Source organism: Tauraco erythrolophus, chromosome 11 (genome assembly GCF_009769465.1).
Source record: "Tauraco erythrolophus isolate bTauEry1 chromosome 11, bTauEry1.pri, whole genome shotgun sequence".
Lineage (NCBI taxonomy): Eukaryota > Metazoa > Chordata > Aves > Musophagiformes > Musophagidae > Tauraco > Tauraco erythrolophus.
The window spans coordinates 1,128,339-1,148,539 of record NC_141475.1 but is presented as its reverse complement, the minus strand read 5'-3'; the positions used below and the strand labels follow the sequence as shown (position 1 = coordinate 1,148,539).

The window sequence follows — 20,201 nt, the reverse complement described above, 5'->3', positions numbered from 1 at the left end:
CCCATTTCCCACATTGTTTGATCCCCACTGCCACGCAGACCCCCTGGCAGCACACGCTCCCCTCAGTCTCTTTCTTCGCTGGCTTTGGACAAGCTCTGGATGCAACCAACAGCACCTCTGGGTCCCTCCTGGCAGGAGACTGCCAAGCACCAGGGTCCCGGTGAGCCCGGGGAAACACCTGGGCTCCAGGCACCCTGGGTACGACATGGCTCTGGAGCACAGCAGGAGAACTTGCCCAGGAGAAACAGTAGACAAGCAGGTCCCAGCCCCTCTGCCAGCCCCCCAAGAAGGCTGCGGGGAGCCCCGCAGCTCCCTTCCTCCTCCTCCCCATCCTGCAGAACACACAACCAGCTGGCCCCCACAGCTGGTGCTGGGGCCATCCATGGGCGCTGTGGTCCACCTTCACCTCGATCCCCAGCTTGCCCTGATCCTGGCGATGGGCTGAGCGTGTCTCGGCCACCTCAGGTGGTTTTCAGCTTGAGCACCTTGGAAAGCGGCTCCTTGGCACTGGAGTAGAGGAGGTAGGAGCCCTCGGCGGTGTGAAACGCCTCCCAGTCTCTACAGCCAACGGTGGGGAGGTGGTGAGCTGCTACGAAGCCTTCATAGCCTTGCCACCTGCAAGGGGGGGCAGTCAGCTCTCGGGGCACAAGCTGAGCACACGAAAGGGGGCCGTGGGGCTGGCATCTCCCACCTCCCCACTGTGGTTCAGGGTGAGAAGTCTCTCACTGGGGCTTCTCGTTCCTGCCCGGAAACCTCTCCAGAAACAGGGAGCAGCCCTGTCTGTCCTCCCTGGGCAGATGCACCAGCATCTACAGAGGTTGCCCCCGCGCTGGGCTTCTGGCCGGGTTCTTCCTGCTGGGACAACCCCCCACCCCTGCCCTGCTCCTGCAGCAGTACCTGTAGATAATGCTGTTAACGGAGAAGGTGAAGCCGTCGAAGGAGTTCGCTACCACCAGAAAAGAGTCGTCTCCCACCGAGAAGAACTCCCAGTCCAGGGCACTGGGGGTGAAGCAAGCAGAGGAGCAGGTGAGGCGGCCCCTCCGTGGCCAGCTGAGGAAGGGGCTGCACGTCCATGGGGCTGATTCCACCCCACCCCAATCTCTGCCGCCCTGATGATACACAGAAAACCCTGCTCTTCCCAGGCTGGTCCTGAAAGGAAATCCACCCTCATTCCCAAAGCCAGGGCCTTCTCCTAGCTCCCACTGGGATTCAGTGCCAAGGACTTGTCACCCGTTGCCCTCCCCACCAGTCTCGATCCCTGGCAGTGTGCAAGCCCCCATGGACTCTCCAGGAGACCTCCAGGTTGCTCAGGGCTGAGGAGCACCTGACTCTGCACAGGTACCTGTAGGTGAGGACGTCCTGGAATTTGACAAACATCTGGGCAGTGACGTTGAGCTCATAGATGGAGGAGTTGATGGCGTAGAAGTTAGAGGGTGCTGGCATCCCGCTGTCATAGCTGTGGCTGTTTGCAACAGCCAGGAAGACTCTGTCCCCGATGCGAAAGACCTCCCAGTCGGCAGCACCAAAAGTCTGTGGGGAAGGAAACCACATGAGAAGCTGGATGTGGACAAGCCTTTGCAAGCCAAGGACGCTGCGAGGCATGGGGGGACCTGCTGGACGTGCAGCAGGGAAGTTACCCACTCCTAAAGCCTCCAAGGAAAAAAAATACACCTCGCTCCGTCAATCCCTATGGGACAATCAGCGGGAGACTATCACCACCTTTCCAGGGGACTGAAGAGCAACAGTCTCTGTAATTATTCCTTGGCTTGTCTAAACCCGAGGAGTAGAGTTTGATCAGTGGCCAAGCCTTACCAGGATGGACTGGAAGAGCTGGAAAGAGCCACTGAGCCAGATGTAGATGTGCGAGTAGATCTTTGTGGATGTGCCGTTGAACGTGTTAGCCACAGCCAGGAAGGAATACGGCCCGATGGTGAAAAATTCCCAGTCATAGGCTCCAGAGGTAGGGATGGTCTGGTTGGTTTCAAACAACCCTGTCCTGGGGTTCCACCTGTATATCACGCTGTCTATGTTGTGGTTATTCCCTGGGGGAGACAGACAGACAGACAGACAGATGTGCACCGTGAGGAAAAGGAATACTTGGCTCACGTAAGAAACAAGACCCAGAGCAGGCTCAGCTACGCCAATATTTGCCAGCAGGTTGCAAGGCTGTTTGCTAGTGACCAACTGCTCCCCAAGAAGTAGCCAAAGAGACGCTAGAGCCTCCATCTCTACCGAGAGCCTTCATCCCCACCTAGAGCCTTTATCCCTCCCCGAGTGTCTATTCCCCACCTAGAGCCTCCATCCCAACCTAGAGCCTCCATCCCCCACCTAGAGCCTCCATCCTCCACCTGGAGCCTCCCATCCCCCACCTGGAGCCTCCCATCCCCACCTAGAGCCTCTCATCCCCACCTAGAGTCTCCATCCCCCACGTAGAGCCTCCATCCCCACCTGGAGCCTCCATCCCCCCCTAGAGCCTCCATCCCCCACCTAGAGCCTCCATCCCCCACCTAGAGCCTCCATCCTCACCTAGAGCCTCCCACCCCCACCTAGAGCCTCCCATCCCCACCTAGAGCCTCCATCCCCCACCTAGAACCTCCCATCCCCCACCTAGAACCTCCCATCCCCACCTAGAGCCTCCATTCCCACCTAGAGCCTCCCACTCCCACCTAGAGCCTCCATCCCCACCTAGAGCCTCCATCCCCCACCTAGCGCCTCCATCCCCACCTAGAGCCTCCATCCCCCACCTAGAGCCTCCCACCCCACCTAGAGCCTCCCACCCCACCTAGAGCCTCCCATCCCCACCTAGAGCCTCCATCCCCACCTAGAGCCTCCCATCCCCACCTAGAGCCTCCATCCCCACCTAGAGCCTCCCATCCCCACCTAGAGCCTCCATCCCCCACCTAGAGCCTCCATCCCCACCTAGAGCCTCCATCCTCATCAAACATACTGGCAACTTGTTCCCAAGTGCGCAGCGGCAGCTTCGCGGCAGCCCCTGGCAGAGGAGGGACGGAGGGTGCTGCCTCCCCACGCACCAGCACACCAGAGGCACCGTGCCAGCGTCCTGGGACAGCCAAGCTCTGCTACGGGGTGGCCACATGTAGCAGGGCCAGTCCCAGGCAATTCCCTAGGCTGCTGACGTCCCAGGCTGCTGTCACCCTTCGCAGCCAAGCTCGCACATCTGGGAGGGGGCCACAGCTGGAACGGCACTGCACTGACGTTTTTCAGCGCTCCTTTGCTAAGTGCCCGTGCTCAGCTGCCAAGCGCTGGAGCTGGCCCGGGACCTCCATGTGCCAATCCCTGCTGATGGCGTGAACTCCAGAAAGAGGGAGGAGATGCCCCATGCTGAGCGCTCGGCTGGAGCCTACCAGCACCGAAGCACATGCCCCATCCAGCTCCTGGGCTCTGTTCAAGCATCTCGACCTCATGTCTGTGTGGGACCCTGAAAGCTAAAACCTTTCTGCACCTTCAGGCTGGCACTGGTCAGTCAGGAGGTTGACCCTCCACCACCCGCTAAGGGGAACATCCCCAGTTTGGCTTGGCCATGGTGGTCTTAACCCCTGCATGACGTGCATCACCACTGAAGGGACCTCTCTGCTGCCACTGCCATGGGAGTAGGTCTCACCCAGATTGGCCGTGGTGGGGTCCAACAGGTGTGCTTCTAGCCCATCTCACAGACAACTGGTGCCCAAGCAACCTGCCACCAGCTTTGAGCCTGGTGCCAGAGGAGCTGATGCCCCAGGAGCCAGCCCTGATGGCAGGCAAGGAGCCTACTGGCCCAGCATCCGAACCCGCCTGGGAGCATCCTGGAGAGCCAGAGCTGTGGCATCGACCCATTCATCCCCCGTGCTGAGGGGCGCACGCCCCAACCCAGAACAACTCATGGCCTGGGAGGGGAACGAGGCTGGATCACATCTGCAGGGTGCCCAGGGACGGGGGGGACATCAGCAGGTTCTCACTCGGCTTCCCTCGGTCTCCTGAGCACCCACGAGGCCCAGGCTTTGGCTTCTCCAAAGGCTCAGCCCCTGCAGCTGCCCTCACCACCCCACCGCGTTACGGAGAGTTGGGGAAACAACTGAAAAGAAGCAGAGAGGGTCAGCAAAGACACCGTCCCCACTCCTGTCCTTGTCCCCCGCAGCCAGAAACCCAGCGGGGGACTGTGCCAGCCGCTTCCTCTCCTAAAACCAGGGTTTGGACTTCCCAAGGGACACGGCGCTCCGAGCTGCAGGCACTGCCCGGCTTTGCCCTACGCCCTGGCAGACGATGCGCAGCGAGCTGCAGTGTTGCCATGTCAACGGGAGGATGCTCTCGAGCAGGGTGCCTGCGGCAGGGCGCCTTGGTCCCCGGCGTCACCCCAGGGCCACCCGGCCCAGCTGAGCCGGCCAAGTAGGCAATATAAGGGCTTGGTACCTTCTCTGTGGTTGACCACTGCCAGGAAAGCCTCTCCCTCAATGACAAACGCCTCCCAGTCCCTGGCGCTGTGCGTGGTGATCCTCTGGTACGTGACGAATTTCTCTTTCCTGCGGCTCCACTTGTATATTACAGAGAACTCCTGACCTCCGTCATTCTCCTCAAAATTAGCCACTGCTAGGAAGATCTGAAAAATAACAAGTCAGGACATCTTGGTTTTTCCCCTCTCCGAAGGGGCGCGGAACAAGCACGGGCAGGGTGGGAGCAGGCATCCGTGGGATGCGGGGCCAGGGGCCGAGGTGGCCGGTGTGGGGCAAGGCAGCCCTGGGTGACAGGGAGCAGCACGATGGACCCCGAGAGGGGACGGGGACCCGGTGGCCGGTGGGGGGTCTTTGTGCATGGCCACAGCAGCGCCCGCAAGGACGAGACTGGCAGCCGTGGCCTTGGAGCCAGAGGTAGAGCCACGCTGTTTCGTACGGAGCGGCAGAGCTTTTGCCCCAGTTTGGGTCCCAAAGGAGCACGGGACCCCTGCCAGCACCAGCCTGGGGCTTTGTCCAGCTGAGGCTCGGCAACCCCGAGGACACAGACCTTCCCCGCTCAGCGGTGGCCTGTCCCAGGTCCTCTGATGCCAGGCAACTCTCCCTGTGAGCCCCAGCCCTGGCAGTCCCTTCAGAACATCTCCAGAAACACAGCTTCAGAGGGAAGGGAAAGGCCTGGATCCAACCCAGCAACTCAGGAACCTCTGGTCCCTTGATCTCCATTGACAGGAGCCACCAGGAGACCCTGACAAAGCCCCCTGGGGCTCTTCTACCCATCCCAGCAGAGCATCGGCAGGTCCTGGTGCAGGAACGATGTGCTGATGCCTACAGAGGTGCATCACACCTGCAACGTGTGCAAGGAACCTGAGCCAACTGGCGAGGTCTGCATCACTGCTGGGGCAACATCTGTCTGGTGGTCACCTCCACGCAGACACGTGCCACGCATGGGTGGCAGCATGCAGGGCACCCGCTTTGTCCCCGGCCATTCCGGAGCACCGAGCGAGCCCCAACTAGAAAACCTGTCCTAGGAGAGCAGCCATCCTGCCTGGGAAGTCTGAGCAAGCTTTTCTTGGTGAAGACCTGATGGCAAACCTGGAGCACATGAGCCTTGGTGGGCACCAAGACGGGTGCTTCGCTGTGCAGGAACCATGGGGAGTTGGGACTCCCCGGCACAGTGGTCTTCTCTACCCCTGCAGCGTCACTGCAAGGCGGGTGTTGTGGGTCCAGACTAGCACTGGGGAGTCTCAGGATGGTTCCCATCAGCGGATAAATCCATCCCATCTCCTGCCCACGAGGCTGCGGCCGGAGCTTTGCAGAGCAGGCGCAGTGCTGTGGATGATGGGCATGTTGCCAGCCCAAAGCCCGCTTTGAACGCAGCTGCATTTTCAGGACTTGAGCAGGCTTTCTGCAGGACCCCACCGTTGGGTGGGTGACAAGGGACGTGGACCATTTGTCTCCAAACAGCCGGGCTGCCGGTGCCACCGAGCCTGGAGGCAGGACTTCTGCCCATCCCTCTGCACCCCGGAGCACACAGCTGGATGGGGGAGCAAAGTGCTAAGTAGCTCCCCAGGAAGCGGGGCAGATACCCTGCAGAAGTCCCACAGCAGGTTGCCCAGGAGAGGAGAGAGGGCTCTAAAGTCCTGGAATGACCTAAAAGCAAGAGGGCTTAAAAAATGCAGAAGGTTGGAGAGAGAGAGAGCAAAGCCACCAGACCCTTACTGGCCGAATACGTGCACCAGTGTGACCTCATCCATGACAGAAGAGAGAAGGACTCACTCCCTAAACCATGCCCGAGGCTCAGGGCTTCAGAGAAGGCAGTGCTGGGCAGTTGCAGTTGAATATATTGAAATATGGAGGCACTGAAATAATCTTCTAGGCAGCCTCACCTTCTTTCCTATGGTGAAATACTTCCAGGACTGAGCTTGGTAGGTGGGAATGTTCTGGTAGGGCACAAACTTCCCGTCGGTCCACTTATAGATGGCCGATCCTGGCGGGGTGTACCGGTTGGCAGTGGCTGCAAAGAGTCCCACTTTGGGGATGGTGAAGACCTCAACACCCATCGTCTCAGAGTTGGTCACCAGGTTCTGGTACTCCTCCACATAGTCCAGCCTCTGTCTGACTAGGAGACCACAGAAAACAAAAGAAGGACGAGGTTAAAACCAGATGACCCTGCCTGGAGAGGAGTCCCGCGTGGCACAGCGGAGCTGGCTCGGTGGTGCTTGCTGCTGAGTGGAGCTTTATAAAGAACGAGGAGGAGGAGAAGATACCTACAACGAAAAGGTCTGGGCTGCTGAGACCAGCCAGGACAACCCATCCCCACCTGCAGCAGCCCTCCCTGCACCAGGTGTTTTCAGCATGAGCTCTGGAAGAACTTAGAGAAGACTTTTAGAATTAATGCTGAAAATTCGAACAGAAAGGCTAAGGGTGGTCCTAGTGGCAGAGGGGTGGGCACTGGAAGGGACAAATGGCAGGAGAAGGGCTACAAGAAGGGCCAGTGTTGGTGGCACCAGGTCAGCTAGATCCCAGCACGAGGTCTCCTTGGGAAAACAAGGACGCGGTGCCAATCCCGATGACTTCCAGAGGTAGGGAAGGACGGGGAGTCCAAACCCACCACGTGGGCACCAGCGCAAGAAAAACCCTGGGAGATGGGGGGGGAAGGACAGCACGGTTGCAGGCATGCCCCAGGGATCCTGGGCAGATCGCATGGGGCAAGTGGGAGAGTGCCAGCGGGCAAAATTCATTTCATTATCCAATAACGTCCATCCCTCCAGGCCCTGGTTGATTTGCCACCTTGTTGCTCCAACGTTGCCCCACTATTTTCTGCACCAAGGCCACCAGAGCTGAGACAACACGGGGACCTGCTTACGCCACCCTCCCATCGCTCCACGGGGTACCTCTGGCAGCAGAGGAGTCTTTCTGCTCCTTCTTGTGCACCCCACAAGTACTGTCAGCACCTGCGTGGTTGGGACCCTGTGGCAGGGAGCACCCCAGCACCCTGGGCATGGCTCTCCGTGGGGTGAGGTGTCCTGCATGGACAAACCGAGGGCTCATTCCTGACCAGAGGAGCCCCAGGAGGGACGACCAATATGGATAACATGGACGGATGACACGGGTGCTGTGGGAGTGATCATGGAGCTGGCTCATGGAGGCACTTGCATCCACAGCTGGGCTGGAAGTGTCAGGGTGGGCACCAAGAAAGTCCAGCCAGGCTGGGGAGAGGTAAGGAGACACCCCAGCCCCATCATTCCACTGTTGCCTGACTTGGTTCCTGCCCCAAATCGCCATCAAGGGTGAATCTCTGCTCCCCCTCTGCTGCAAGAGCCTCCCTCCGTCCCCGAGAGCGCACGGCACACCAGTACCTTCCAGCATGGAAATCCAGGCGCTGCCGTTGCAGAGGTACAGCCCTCGCCGGGAGGCGTTGAACCAGAACTGCGCCTTCTCCTGCTTGGTGCAGGGCGGCCGGGACCCCAGCGTCACCTTCGTGTCAGTCTCTGGGCACGGGGAGGAGCAAGGCAGGTGCCTCTTAGGGCACACGAGGAGCAGTGAGGCTTATCCCCGTACCCACGGAGGGTCGGACATCCCGGTCCCATCCTGATGACAGGCACCAGGGAATGGGGGAAGTGGCATCCCAGCCCTGAGCTGGGAAGTCACCAGTTGAGAAAACCCTTGGGGTTGGCACCCGTGGGGCTACCAGCATCAGCCCAGCACTGCCAAGGGACCTGGGCAGGGGCACCCTGGCTCTCCAGGGGCATTTTGGACAGGGATCCCACCCCCACACACACGCTGAGAAACAGAGAGTGCTGGGGACACCCTCTGCCCCTGCTCTGTGCCCAGCCCCACGCAAAGAACCTTCCTCAACACACGTGGTGGCCGACCGAGCCCGCGCCGCGGGCAGCTACTGACCGTAGGGGTATTTTAGCACCTCGTTGTTCGCTGGCTCCGCGGGCAGATCCTGGAGGACAGCAGGGACCGAGAGCGTCGCTACTTTAAAATTCCTGGTGGCACATATCCGAGGGGTGGCATCGGCTCCCGGCAGCAGGACGAGCTGTCTCAGCAAGCCCTGCGAAAGCAGGAGCAGAGGGATGGAGAGTGAGTCCAGCGAGACGAAGAGATGGGAATTGCAGGTGATCTGTTCCCTGGACTTCCCTCCCGACTCTTGCTCATTGCCCTCCCTCCTGGGCCAGTGGATTGCTGCACGTTTATCAGATCCTCCTTAGGAGGATCTTCATCCCTGGTGATTTAAGAGCCGGTGCAAGGGCAGCACTGGCAGGGGGCTCGTTAGCTGCAGGTGGCTTCCACCGCCCTAACTTTTGTATCAACGAGACTGTGCCAGCCCCATGGCCAGCCCCAAGTGCACCAGGGCAGCCCTGCGCCGTTGGGACCTACCGTGAACAGACCTTTCCTCCTCCTCCTGCTGCCCAGGTAGAAGCTGGCTCTCTTCACCGACAGAGAGGCTGGAAACGGCGTCTCCACCACCCTGCAGACGGGCAGAGAAGAAGCAGGGCACAATTTCATGGCGTCTGCTGGTGGCTGGAGGACGTGTCGGGGAGGAACATCGCCCTGCCAGCCCTCCAGAGCCCCTCGCCGCTGCCCCCCAACCTACATGTCCTTGGGGACGCTGCAGTCCACCGTCAGGGAGAAGGACTGGCCGGAGACGGCCAGGACGAGCGTGTGCCACTGGTTGTCGGAGAGGGAGACGTTGGGGAAGGTGACGCGGGTCTGCCAGCCGCCGGCACGCTCCTGGCTCCAGAAGAGGAAGTGGAGCTTGTCGGGGGCGTAGCGCAGCCCCACCAGCACGCTGGGGCTCTCCTCCGCCATCAGCGTGAAGACGTACTCGTTCCTCTGCGGGAGGGCACAGACTGGAATCCGCGTGCCGCGGGGCCAGGTGAGCCCGCTCCGTGCCCGGTTGGCACTTACCTTGGCGTGGACGCCGAGGACCCGGAGCGTGACGATGATGGAGAACTCCTCGGGGAAGCGGTCGCAGTGGACGAAGAGGCGGGAGGCGGGGAAGCCCAGGGCGCGGGGCCGCGCGGCGGAGAGCTGGAAGCCGCGCACCCCCTGCACTCGAAACACCCTCATGCCACGGGCCGGCCGGCCGGCGGGCACCACCTCCGAGAGGATGTCCAGCGGGCGCAGGTCTGTGCCGAGAGACAGCGGAGCGCGTCACGGCGCCAACAACCAGCCCACCCTGTCCCACTGCGTGATGGGGTCCCCACTTCGCCGTGGCGTGCTCTGCCACCCGGATTGCTGACCCTGGCACTGGGACCTGCCAGCCGGGCAGCCCCAGGCTGCCACCAGTGTCCTTGGGATCCACGGGCACCAGCAACCGCAAACAGAGCCAAGGGAGCCAGCGGGGAGCCGGCGGGGATCCAGCGCCCGCAGGCTCGCTCGCGGGGCACCCACCCATCCCCGGGGCGGCAGGGCATGACGCTCCCCGCTCCAGTCCCGGCCCGGGCTCTGCCAACCCAGCCCTAATTGCACACCCGCACGTACACCCCTGGCATGCACCAAAACCGCTCATTAAATAATTATCCTCTTCCCAGAGGAGGAAAGGACGTGCCCAACCCCAGCGCATCACCCAGGTGAGGAACACCGGCTCGGCAAAGCCGTCCCCACGTAACGGTGCCAGGGTCGCCATCGGTCCGACGGCTCGGCAAGCCGCGGGAAGGGCTGTACTGGTGGCGGGTGCTTCGCCAACCTTCCTCGCCTTGGCACCCTCACGGCTTTTATTTTTGAACGCTTCCCCGGCAGGACTGTGGCGTCCGTAGCGGAGGGGCTCGGTGGTGATGCCCGGAGGACGAAGCAGCACTCGGCTAGACTAAAAAATCCCGGATTCTGTCCCATCCCCAGCGAGATCGGGCTTTTCCCTCCTATTATACCAGTAAATCTCGGCTGCTGGGGCACAGTGGGAGAGCCAGGAGCGGGGAGTGGGGAGCAAGGCTGGAGCGGTGGGTGTCTGAATCCAAACCAGCTGGAGAGGGGAAGCGTTTCCCACCCCCAGGCACCCCCACAAGCCCAAAGCCAGATGGACAGAGCAAGGGGGAATCTGCTCATGTGGCTCCATCCGGCCTGGAGCAGGGAGACCAGTGAGGTCCCCCCCACCAGTTTAAGCTGCTCCTAAAACAAAGCCTTGGTGAGAGAGGTTTAACTGAAATGACTTATTTGGGAAACGCGTGACTCAGGGAATGTCCAGTTCCCATTTTTCTCAGGAAAATGCACAAGGCTTGGAATCACAGAGGGGTTTAGGAGCCTCGGACTGCCCCGGGGGGTGGCTGGGATGAGCCGGGGGACAGAGCTCAGCCAGGGTCAGGGGCTGTGGACCTGGAAACGACCAAGTCCTACAACCAAAACCAAATCCCTAAAACCAAAGACATGCGGAGCAGCTGGGGTGTTTCAGGTTGGGCAGCGCACGTGCCCGGCAGCTGCCGGCCCCACCAGTGTGGCTGCCCACAGCTGGACGGCACCACGGCTGCACCGGGAACCGGGGCCGGGCATCGGCAGGAGGGATGTGGGGCCGCGACACCCCGGGGGCCCCTCCAGCTGAGGCTGCCCGGGGACAGCGGGGATGTCCCCAGGGAGAGCGGAGCACCTTGGGGAGGAGGCGGTGGGCACAAACCCTCCGGTCTCTCCCAGATTTCCTTCTCGCTGCCATCCTGGCTGTAATAGAATGTAAATACTGGCGCCATCACACTGAGGCAAGCCCCAAGCACACGGACCCTGGGCCCAAACAGCCCCAAAACTGGGCTGGCATTTCACTGCCCGCGGCAGGGACCCTGCGGCACAGGGACACGGACGGGACCCTCTTTAGTTCCAGCTGCTCTTGGCACTTCCCTGCGGGAAATGCCGCGGGAGATGCCAGCTCCTCAGCTGGGGGCTGTGGGACGCAAACTTTCCGGGAGGTTTTGCTGCAGGGAGGGTGTGGGTTGTGTCTGGAAGGACTTTCCAGGGGGAACTTCATGGCTCTCCTCTATTTCTCCTGCCAGCCCTTCCCTGTCCCACGTCGGATGGGCACGTGGCTCTCTCTGTGGCACTGTGCCACACCAGGGGGCTGCAGGTGCAGGGACAACCCCACTACTCGCCGCGCGTGGGTGCTGGCAGCCACGGCACCGGCAGCATCGCGCCGTGCTGGCACCCTGAGGCTCAGCCCACTGGCACCCGGGCACCAAAACCCTGAGACTGGGCTGCCAGGGTGAGGCTACCCCACGCAGGGCACCCTGCAGCGGCCCTGTGCCCCCCCAAAACGGTGCACGCTTTTTGGGATGCGCAGCGGACATCCCATCGAGGGAGCGCGCGGGTGCCAGCGTGGTTCCCGGCACAGCCAAAGCCCACCCGCCAGCCTCCGCTCCTACCTGTGCAGTGTTGCCAGGTCCTGCCCCCCCAGACAGAGCCACCGCCAGCGGTCCAGTGCAGAAGGACAACCCAGAGCAGCAGCGGTGCCGACATCGGGGGGCTGACCTCAGCGGGTCCATCCACCGGGACCCCGCTGCCATCCACTGCTCCGCACCTGGATTCACACGGCTCAGCCCCCCCGGGGGGTCTCGCACAGTCTGCCCATGGGACCACCTCCCCGGGGATGCGCCATGCCCGGGCTGCTGCTGTGTCGTTTCTGGGGCGCTAAGCCCCGGCTCTGCCGTCCCGTTGCGCGGGCATCGCTCCCGGGGGCACGGCAGCGGTGGCGGGCGGGGGGCCGGCGGGGGGTCTCCCGGGGCGGCCACGGAGGCAGTGCTGGCTCCAGCCTGTGCGCAGTCATTTAAATGAGAAGTCGGTGGTGGGAGAGGAGGAGTCCCGGCTCCTCGGAGAGCTTTTATCTTTTGCCCAACCCTCTGGAAGGCGGCTTCGGGGAGGGATTTTTTTAATAAATTTTTTTTTTTTTCTTTCTTTGCTTCCTTTCATTTTGGGTGATTCATTTTTCCGGCGTCACGTGGGAGAAGGTGGGAGATTCACCTCTGCTCCGAGACACCTAGGTGGGAACCCTTCCTGCCCCTAAAAGCCTTGGGCTTTCAGCAGCCTGGACTGGGGGGAGAACCTCTTTCCTCTCCGCTCCACTCCAACCTGCCCCAAAAATGCCCCCAGACCCTACAAGGCGCAAACTTCTCCCCCAAAACCACCTCGGGCAGGTGACACAGAGCCAGTGGCCCGGGCAAAGCTCCAGCCCAAAAGGCCAGTTACCAGACCCGGTTCCGCCGCGCGGCCGGCGGCAGCGTGCCGAGTGCCGGCGCGGAAACCCTCGAGGTTCCGCTCTTCAAACGGGAGAAGCAGCAGTGGAAAAAGCCCCCGCGCCCAGCGAGCTCCGCTGGGTTTCTCCAGCCGCAAAACCAGTCGCTTCCATTCCCCGAACAATTGAAACGGGCTCCCACCCCCCCCCCCCCCGCCCCGTGTCCCCAAAGCCTTCCCGCGAGCAGAAGCGCTCGAATAGAAAGCGGATGGCCAGGAGGAAACGCCAACAAAAACTCTGTCGCAAACCGGAGGTTTCGCCAGCGCGGATCAGCCGGAGCCGGGCGTGCGGCCGTGCCTCGCCGCTGGTCCGAAACCCGCCGCGCCGGGACCTGGAGGGCACAGCTCATGGGGTGCGGGTGTGTGGTGGAGGGCAGCACCCCGCACCTCGGTCCCAAATCCTGGGAGGAGCTGCCGCTGGAGCCCGGAGCCACCCAAACGCCATCGGTGCCTTCGTCTCGGAGTCAAACAGCCCCTGAAGCCCGGAGGGCAGCAGCACGTGTGTCCAGGGATGCTCCGCACCGAGCAGAGCCGTGCGGAGCTCCCCCTCCCCACAAAGCCTCTCACTGGGCATCCCCCAAATCCGAGCTCTTCCAGGATCACACTTAAGAGGAGCTTAATCTCTCTCCAGAGACAGCAGCAGAGGCGAGGCACTGCTTTCTCCCCATCCCTCCTCATCCTCACGCTGGGATGGCACCCATGGGCACAGCCACCGCCCAAACCCCAACGGCAGCCGGCGAGGGATGCCGGAGGCGCAAACCATCCCGCCCCGCTGCTCCCCGCGGCCTCAGGGATGCCCACCGGCACCAGGACTGGCAGCGGCCACCCCGGGCCCACCCGGCAGCGCGGTCGGGGCGTCGGAAGGGAGGCGGCGCGGAGCGTGGCTGCCGGCAGGGCCCTGCCTCCCGGGACAAAGCGGCACAAACGAGAAGCAGAGCCGCCGCGTTTCCCAGGGCCGCGCACATGTGTCAAGTTAAGCGCGGCTTTGGGGGCTGGCACCGACCCCAGCAGGGGACTCGCACAAGCGGACGGATTTTGGGAAGTCTCCCGCTGAGGCCAGCCCCGGCTCAGCGAGGGTGCGGGCAGCCAACGCGACTCCTCTCGGGGAGGGAGGAAAAGTCCTGCTGGGGACCCCAGGATGGCTGGTTTTTCCGAAGGGGACGGAGCTGTCAAAAAGGCGGTTGGTGGGGACATCTCCAGACCCAAGGACGCAGCCGCGAGTGGCCCCTCCAGAAGCAGAAAGATCTGAGGACTTCCAGGCAGGAGGCAGAGAACCAAAACCTCCATCAAGGAGCACGGAGGATCACAGAATCATGGAATGGTTTGGGTTGGAAGGGACCTCAAAGATCATCTAGTTCCAACCCCCCTGCCATGGGCAGGGACACCTTCCACTACACCAGGTTGCTCAAAGCCTCATCCAACCTGGCCTTGAACACTTCCAGGGATGGGGCAGCCACAGCTTCTCTGGGCAACCTGTGCCAGTGCCTCACCACCCTCAGAGGGAAGATTTCTTCCTGAGATCTAATCAAAATCTACCTTCTTTCAGGATGCATCAGGTGGTCATTAGCCTAGCACTGTGGGCTCAGTCCTCAAGCCCAAGGCTTAAGCTGGTCTCTTGGTGAGGACAGGGACGTTGATGGTCCTCAAGGATCTCCTCCACCCCGGGGCTGGGGTCTCTGGTACAGCAGAAGACAGTTGGTGGAGCAGCTCGGGCACTGCCTGGTGCTTCTCTCCCTCCCCAGGAGGACCTGCCCGGCGAACAGAGCTGCGACGTGAAACAAGGACAAGGACCCATCGCTGCCCGCTGTCACGTTGGGTCCGGGACCTGCTCCGCGTCCCAGCGACAGTAGGAAGCGGTCTGCAAAATTGTTCCTAAGCACACAGGCACGCATTCCTGCGTGCACAAGCAAGCGCACGAGGATGAAAGGGAAGAGACAAACAGCGAGACGCTTGCCTAATTCGCACGGGTCGTAAATAAAACCATGTGGCAGCTCCGAACAAAACGATCCTTGGATTTCCCCCAAAAAGGTCTGGCCATCCCCGGGTTAGGAAAGGTTGAGAAACCCATCTGCAGGCAATACATTTCAAGCAGAGCTTCCACGGAGAGGACGGCGCGAGGAGGACACCTAATCAATGCCGGGGACAGGCTGGACCCTGCACGCAGGATAATGATCCAGCTCTTCCAAGACTGTAACTCATTCCTTATTATTTGCAGACACAAAGTCGTGTTCCAGGGCTTGTTCTGCCCCATTCATTTCATCCTCATTCCTGACATCTGCAGGAGCCTTCTCCCTCGCGCACAGAGGCACCGGCCGTGGCGACGCTTTGAGGGACCCTATACATAACGCATGGATGAACGTAAACACTGCCCATCTCACGGGTGTTCCCAGCCCGGGATCCGGCCGGCAGTGGGCAGGGCTGTGTCCATCCTCCTGCCCATGGCGGCAGGGCCAGGGGAGCCAGCTGAGCCCAGCTGGCCACCGCACAGGAGTGGCCACACACTCATCCGCGGGGATGGAGCTGGGGTCAACGGGGAGCACACGGAGCTGGTCTCGCCTGCGCGAGCAGCGGGGTCAGGATCAGCCCTTCGGGGTCAGTTACGAAGGGAATGGGGGAAAACGGTTCCAATTGCAATTTGACACATCCCAGTTTAGGCTGGACACCAGGAACATCACCTTCCCCAGGATGGTGGGACGGGAAGAGATGAGGTGGCCATCTCCAGCAGATCTGAGGCTCCTTCCTCGGCACCTCTGCCCTGTCTCCTAAGCTGAAAATATTCCCTGTGTTTCCTGGAGGAACTTCAGCTCCCTGAGCCCAACGCTCCAACATAAACTGGAGTCCCAGCAAGAATTCTCCGCACCAGGAAACCTGTCGGCATTGCACAAGAAGCGTAAACATCTTTAACCCCATGGCCTTTCAAAAAACTTAATTCCCAGAAGTTTTGGAGAGGTTCTGCTGGAAAAAGTTCTGCCGAAGGTCTGGGAGGATTGCAAAAGGCCCCGTTTTTAGGAAAGCCACCAAAAAAAGCCTGAAGTCACCCCAATGCCATGAGTCCCGCTGCCAGCTTCCCAGGCATGGAGCTGCCTTCAGGAGCAACCCTTGCTGGGCGGCAGCGAGCCACCAGCATCTCTTGCATCCCAGAGCCCTCCGTGTCCGCGCATCCGCGTGCTTCCCCGCCATGCCGGTCCCACGGAATGAAGGAGCTGGGAGCAGCTGTCCCAGCAGGGCTCCCCCGGCTCTGGCCACGGGCGGGTGACCTGCAGCCCAGGTCTATTCCCAGGCAGCTGGGAAGAAGCCGAGCATCCCACCCCGCGGTTGGAGGACACGTGGCGGCCGAGCTGGCGGGTTGGAAAGGGCTCTGAAAAGCAGCTGCTTTTCCAAAAAAATCCAGGCTTTGAGCCCACGCTTCTGCTCCAGAGCTGCTCGGGATGGGGCAGCATCCAGCAGCCACATCTCCCCTTGCTTCTCTCCTGCACGTGACAAAGAGCCGCGGGCCCCCCAGCCTCTCTCTTGCTTTCCAGCCAGGAGGCTCTGTATGGATGGAGAGCATCAAACCCAAGGACAGAAAAGGGGATGCACGGCGCTGCCTGGCCCAAAAACCATCCCATGGTTCCATTATCGCTCGCCCGTAGGACAAGGCAGAGCTTTTATGAGTGTATCAGGGATGATTCGGGCCCTGGAGGAGCGGGTCGGAGCGGGCGGCACACGAGGCAGGCTCCCCGGGTGCCGAGGTGGGAGCGCAGGCAGCCACGCTCGCTCTGCCCACCCGCCGGCAGCCGAGCGCTGCTCCATCTCCTCCGACATCTGGGGAGGGAAGGGAACAAAGACAGAGAACAATTGCTATTGTTTTCCAAGACTTTCTTCATGCCAGTTCCTCCAGCGCGGTGCTGCTGCTAAGCTACTCCGACCGTGCCACCGCAGCCCCGCTGCACCCGGAGCCACGCGGACACCAGCAGGGACACAGGCCCCGTGCCCAGGCGCCTGCCACCCAATCCTTGGAGCTTGCTCCCCACTAGCACGGAGAGAGATGAAGCTGGCATGGTCATCCCACGCACCGCACCTTCGGTCCCACTCCCTGTACCCAGCACCATCAGGTATCCCCAGGATGCTGAGGCACAGGGACATCCATCATCCCATAACCCACCAAGATGTGATCCCCATGGCGGGGAAGGGGCGATCCCATCCCACCATTCAAGTGGTAGGGAAGGAGAAGAACAGCTGGCTCTCCCAAGGAAAGGGTCCCTACAGAAGGGTCCCGAAGGCATCTAACCCACGAGAAGGAATTCATCCTAACATGAGTCTTGTTTGACGGAGATTGTGATTAATTGGTGAAATAAATCAATGCCCCCTGGTTACTGGCCGGGTGTTGAAAGGATGGATGCTGGAGAGCATCGGAAGTTAAAAGCGAGGCTGCATGGGGACAGTTCGGGCAAGCGGCTTCAGCAACAGCACCATCGTTTCCATAAACCCAAGTTTCCCACAGAGCCCTAAGACCTTAATGAGGCCCTCCAGCACAAGCACTCCCACCAAGGCCATGCCTAGACTCCAAGGCAGATCTTGACTCAAAGCAGGATCTGGCCAAGGACAAAACTCGACTTCTAATCCCCTCTCCAGCCACAGTGGAGGTGAAAACACCTGCCCTTCTGGCATCCCTCCTTCGTTCCAAGAACTGGTGAGCAAAGCTCAGCTCCAGATGAGCAAGGCCCCTCCAGAGCCACCCTTGCAGGAAGCCCACGGACACCAACCAGAAGAATCTCCAACCCCGGAGGCTTCTGACATTGCATGAGAGCAAACTGCCCCTGACTCAGTCACCGCCCCGCGCTCCACCGTTTCCCAGCTCTTGGAGGGATGAATGGCAAGGGGAAGCCCTGGGGATCATCTCTGCAGCTCACTGGGAGCTCAGGGACGCGGGCACCTCTCTTGCCCTCCAAACACCTGCCCAAAGAGCAAGATCTCCCCAGCACCTAAAGGCTGCTGTTGGCCAAGATCAGAGGGATCCACGTGTTGACCGGACCGGCAGAGGAAGACAAGGATCCCGGTGAAGCGGCACAAACCTGCACGAACCCAGCACAGGCAGGCTCAGCAAAGAATGCCCCATACCCCCAACACCACCACCGTGCCAGCCCAAACTTGGGTGCAATTTGCCAAACTGTTTTGGCGTGGGGGGGGAAAAACTGTTTTGGGGCAAAACTCCCAACCCACCCGTGGGCGGTGAGCCTCCCCGTGCCGGGCTCAGCATCCAAGCGCGTGGGTGCCCTCCCGCCCCCCTGCATGTTACATCCTGCATCTTCCATGCTTTGAACCCACCTCCCGCATCACCCCGCAGCACCAAGAGGGGCGGCCGCAGCGCAGCCCGGTAGCCCTGTCCCAGGGCACCCACCCTCCTGGCCACCCCCCAGCCAGGGTGACTGGCTCCTTTTGGAGCCGTGACGGCAGCGCAGAGGCACCACCTCTCCCCCACCATCCACACACTTGATTCCCACCTGCGTCCCCCGGTTAAACGCATGGAAGTGCCCCCGGATAGCCCTGCCCTGGCAAGCCGGTGCCAGCTGGTGCCCCACGCACGGAGGAAGGGCGACTCGGCCCAGGACTTGGCTCCTGGCCCCCCAGGCCCTGCAGGAACGACATGACTAGACAGACCCGCTCGCAAATCGCTCCCCGCTGAGCTGCCGCTACCGCCGGCAGCCACCCTGTAATAACCCACCGTCCGTATCATTACCATTAATTATACATTAACGCACCCCCTCATCTTAACTGCTGCTAAGTCCCACCTCGGAGGGGTGCGAGTGGCTTTCAAAAGCCACCTGGCTGGTTCTCCTCTGGCTCTTACACCACCCGCCCCGGGACAGAGGCTGGTGGCCGAGGCAGGACTAGGATCCGGCAAGCAGCTGCAGGGATCACAGCTGGGATGATGAGGAAAACCACCAGGGCTGCAGTCCCAGGGAAGGCACCGATCTCCCGGGGGATCACCAAGCATTAAGCAGCTCGAGCAATTCCCTCCCCAGCGCTGGGTTCCATCCCTTGCGTGGCCGTAGCTGCTCGTGTGACCCCGACGGCGCTTTCGGTGCACGTGCCATCGGGTGGGAGCGGGCTGCACGAGAGGTGATGCCGGGAGCCCTCGGTGGGGCTGGCACAGGGGTTTGGCCACCTTAGAATCACGGAATGGTTTGGGTTGGAAGGGACCTCAAAGATCATCCAGTTCCAACCCCCCTGCCACGGGCAGGGACACCTTCTACTACACCAGGTTGCCCAAAGCCTCATCCAACCTGGCCTTGGACATTTCCAGGGATGGGGCAGCCACAGCTTCTCTGGGCAACCTGTGCCAGTGCCTGACCACCCTCAGAGGGAAGAATTTCTTCCTTCTATCCAATCTAAATCTCCCCTCTTCCAGTTTAAAGCCATTGCCCCGTGTCCTGTCACTACAGGCCCTTGTCCAAAGCCCCTCTCCAGCTTTCCTGTAGCCCCTTTAGGTACTGGAAAGCTGCAATAAGATCACCCCGGAGCCTTCTCTTCTCCAGGCTGAACAGCCCCAACTCTCTCAGCCTGTCTCCAGAGCAGAGGTGCTCCAGCCCTCGGATCATCTTTGTGGCCTCCTCTGGACCCGCTCCAGCAGCTCCATGTCCTTCTTGTGGAGCTTACACCTTACTGTTGGGGAGGGCGGCTCACCCCAACCAGACCCTCATATTAGAGGAATTCTCCAGATTCCTGCACCTTCCCCTGCCCTGTGCCACCCTCAACCATCCCACCAGCTTGGCAGCAGGACCCTCAGCCTCGCACCCTCCCCAGCCCCTGAGCTTGCTCAAGGGCAGAGTGATGTTCAGGGGAATTTGGGAGAGAAGCAGCAAGGGGCAGGTAATCAGTGCGGCTTCTTGCCTGGGCAGCGCACGGACATCCCACACTCGTACCTCCGTGTCCTGCCACTGCCCTGGCTCAGCACCACTCAGCCACCCGTCAAGCTACCTCCTGACACCTGCGCCAAATCCCAGTATCAGCAGCACAGCTGGCACCAGGGATGGATATTTCGGGTCTGTGCTGATAGAGGGGGTGTTTCTCCTTTTGGTTCTGGTAAGGGTAGAACATACGCAGCATCCTCCCCAAGAAGTAAATCAGGAGGAAAGCAAGGATCTTCCAGAGATGCCGAGCTTTCACCATTTCACATCTCGAAGGCAGCACACGCCCCCTTCCACTCACAATACAGCTCAAGCCAAACAAAAAAAACAACCAAAGCAACCCAAAAAAAAAGCTGGAAAGAAGCCTGGGGCTGGCTCTGCCCTGAAGCTGCAGCCGTTTCATGTGGCTCCAACGCCTCTCGCCCGGCAGCTCGCACTTTCAAAGAACCGCCTGCACGCACCCGGGCACACAAAACACAATTAACCAGTGTCTCCCATCCCGCTGTGTGTGTTCCGACGCAGCCCCCCGTGTGCCAACGGAAAAAAAAAGCACGTGTGTGTGGATGGATGCACAGACAAAAGGCTTTAAAGAGGACGGCGCTCGCCTTTTTACAGCTTTGTTGAAGGGTTTTGTTTTGTTGGGTTGGTTGGT

The 20,201-nt window shown here is 60.9% G+C and overlaps 1 protein-coding gene across 1 annotated transcript; it reads right to left on the bottom strand.

Moving 5' to 3' along the window:
• Nucleotides 1-461: 461 nt before the first annotated feature.
• TSPEAR (thrombospondin type laminin G domain and EAR repeats) lies at nt 462-11,888 on the bottom strand. Its single transcript, XM_086618709.1, has 12 exons — nt 11,795-11,888; nt 9,363-9,583; nt 9,049-9,287; nt 8,832-8,922; nt 8,349-8,505; nt 7,805-7,936; nt 6,332-6,564; nt 4,408-4,594; nt 1,813-2,042; nt 1,343-1,530; nt 898-999; nt 462-615 (listed from the first exon to the last, which is right to left on the bottom strand). The coding sequence occupies exons 1-12, from the start codon at nt 11,886-11,888 to the stop codon at nt 462-464; spliced, it is 2,028 nt and encodes a 675-aa protein (XP_086474835.1).
• Between the last annotated feature and the right edge of the window lie 8,313 nt (nt 11,889-20,201).